At 45.5% G+C, this 3,146-nt stretch overlaps 1 protein-coding gene across 1 annotated transcript; it reads right to left on the bottom strand.

Moving 5' to 3' along the window:
• Positions 1-1,197: 1,197 nt before the first annotated feature.
• Pmar_PMAR004995 (hypothetical protein) lies at positions 1,198-1,584 on the bottom strand (the record flags this gene model as incomplete). Its single annotated transcript, XM_002768713.1, has 1 exon — positions 1,198-1,584. One exon carries the CDS (start codon positions 1,582-1,584, stop codon positions 1,198-1,200), a length of 387 nt encoding a protein of 128 aa, XP_002768759.1.
• Between the last annotated feature and the right edge of the window lie 1,562 nt (positions 1,585-3,146).

Below are 3,146 nucleotides of genomic sequence, written 5' to 3'. Positions count from 1 at the left end.
AGGGGAAGTATCGCTTCTCGCAATTTTATCCCATGTGTCTCGTAGTGAAATTGTCTGGAACTAAAAGTTCTTTCATATTGCGGTTGCATTGAATCAGCAGTATAGGACAAGAGCATCTGCTTCTAGAGTTCGAGGATTGAACTGGGGCCGTATGCGGATCCTGATTCATGAATCTGAGTCCATGATTCAACTCACGCTCTGATCCTGATTCATGATTCAAGTCACACCTTGATTCGAGCAAGCTGATTCAGATTCTTAGCTCAGGAGAAAAAGTCGAGATTTCTGAGTATGAGTACTTGAGGCAGACTCAGAATCGTGAGCAAGATCCTTGATCCTTGATTTATACTCAATGGCTGATGCGGAGTTTTTGGCACTGAGTCAGAGTATTTCATCAGTTCGAGATTAAATACTCAGAGGTAGCTTTTTTACTCGTGATTCGAGATTAATTCTCAGGAGTCGAGATTCTTTCGGGTTATTCAGAGAATTGCACCGGAATCCATTCCAGAAAGTATTCTTAGAATCGATTCTCAGAATCGATTCCTGGATCGTGACACGATCATCGTGTTCAGAGGATTCCATTCCCGAATATTCCGGAATGTATGCTGGAATCCAATCTGAAACGCGTTCAACGAATCGTGCTCTCAGAGTGAGTTCTCAGAATCTATTCTGGAATGGGAACCTTAATTTTTCGTAGCTTGCAACTCTTCGCTCCGCCCACGAAGCACTGTAGGCTACAGTCTGTAGCGGCGCTGGCTGATTACCAACCTGGTTGTTAACACAAGAACCGGGCATTTCTGCAGACAGACCGCTTAGTTATCCTTGGGGGTAGAAGGGTTGAAGAATCAATAAGGGAAAGGGGGAGAAGAACCCAACTACGATCTTGAGCCAAGATGGCTACCGTCACCTTACAAATACTAGTGTCCCAGAGGTTTGTGCTTGCTAAGCCAACCTATGTCTAAGGGACGACTAATGGGATCGACAAGGACGAAAGTAGCGAGTGTAACAAAGGGATATGACTAACGAACTCCAAAAGAGAACGAATTCGACGCCTAGCCGTTTCAGCCGTTTCGACAATACAATATGAAACTGCCTAGCGGGGCGAAGCGATCGCTACACTGCCGCCGCCGCTAGACGGAGTTGATGAAGCATACTACGAGTAGGAGGGCCTCTACCAGGTTGAGCATCGATAGCGTCAGCCTACAGGCGCCTTTGCTCTGGGGAGAGCTTTCTGGTGATCGCACTATCTTCGGCATAAGCGGCCTTGAAGTTAGGAGGTGGTCTCGCAATAAGATATTTCCAAGGGATCTTGATACAACATCTTCCGTCGGGGGCATCACGGTCGTCAACCAGAGTGACAGGGAGGTTCACGGCCTTGGGGCTGATCTTCACTCGTTGGTGGTTGATAGACACATCGTTGAGGCTCATATCGTTAATGTTCTTCGCAGTCACTTGATGGCACTTCACATAAGGAGAAGGGGCAGTTGCCTCCATATCAGACCTGGGGTCAAGCGGAATAGCCAGTAGCTGTTGACATTCCTGACCAGCGATGATTCTATCTTGTTGAGCAGCATTAGGATAGATCATCCACACCGCACTACCTGCACGTCTTAATAGATTAGTTGGCACAATGAAGGGGTAGTTGAGCGATTTGACAACTACTCCTTTTCAATCTCAAATTCAGCAAATGAAAGAACAAATTAGAAAAATGAAATTTGATTTTCGACGAGTGAAAGGTGTTTTTCACGAAATGAAAGTTCAAATTCGAAATGAAAGTTCGATTTTCGTAGACCACTCGAAAATGAAAGTTCAAGTTCGTAAATGAAATTTATGAATTCGGAAACACAAGTTCAAATTCGTCAAACACAAGACCAATTTCGATGAATGAAAGCTCATTTTCATCACGTCTCGTAATGCATTATTCACACTACACGAGTTCTGCAAAGCGTTCTTGCGGTACTCCCATTTTGCACAGTTATCGCGCGCAGAGGTACTCGAGGCATCACAATCGGTCACTCCTGGGTGGTTCAGGTTGGGACATGCGACACTCGAGTTAAATGGCGTCGAAGTCTTGATGTACATAGAGTTCTTAAGTTAAGAACTCTATGCTCAGCTAGCCGAATCTTGTTGCCCACAGCAGTGGTCTTCATGTCAAAGACTGTTCCGAGCAGACCATAACACAGAACCAGCTCACGATGATCTGCCAGACATATCCAACCACAAGGAGATGGCTGCTGTAGACAGATTGTGACAACACATTCCAGTCAGTGGTGCCGACTCAGCGGTCTTCCATTAGAGCTGAGAATGTCTAACAATAGGTAGGATCCGAGTCTCTCGGTATAACGCCGAGTAGGGTTGTCCATATCGGGCCCTACAAACGGAAACTGCCCCGAAAAGAACAGCCCTACGAGCCTGGAAATTCCCGAGGGATACAAGTCGTTGTCAATGGATTATTCACAGCGAATCGCTATTCTGTTTTGAACGACTAATCTGGATTTATGGTTTGCTGAAAGTGTACCGGTGGCTCGGTGCCTCGTATGAACTGGGTGCGACACGCACCGATGAGGAGATCAACTTCGCGGATGAGGAGATCAATTCCGAGTTGCAGATTCAATAGTGCATCAGTTACACTGTGAGGCCCCATAACTCATTTCTGAAAAGAAGCGTAACTCCGCACAGCACCCGAAAACAACATTAAGGGTGTACTATGCGTCGCATAGTATGCGATGCCATGAACGATACAAGAACCTATTCCATAGCTTACAAAGGAATATCAACATCAGAACTGAACTGCCTTCCGCGCTAAGGAAGTACGTTCCTCAAGATGGACAATGAATGGGATGACTCGTCAGATACAGTGAGATGAGATTTTACTAATACCCCGTATGCGTTACGCAAGTACAAGTTAAACCATTTGGGGCGCAAGTACAAGTCAGATTTGTATCACGGAGAACTGATTTGTGTGAAATCCGGCATGTTCTTGGATTCGGCAACGTTAGTGAAGGCAAACTGAACCTTTTGCGTGGTAAAACCGGTCAATCGCGACATCAAACTTATCAATACACACTTAAACATAATGACTACATACTTATCAAATCTGGCAAATAACTTGTAGCCATTGGCTACTAGCCAATCAGAGTGGTCAGCAG

This window comes from Perkinsus marinus, assembly GCF_000006405.1.
Source record: "Perkinsus marinus ATCC 50983 genomic scaffold scf_1104296967390, whole genome shotgun sequence".
NCBI lineage: Eukaryota > Perkinsozoa > Perkinsida > Perkinsidae > Perkinsus > Perkinsus marinus.
This window is presented reverse-complemented; position numbering and strand designations above follow the sequence as displayed.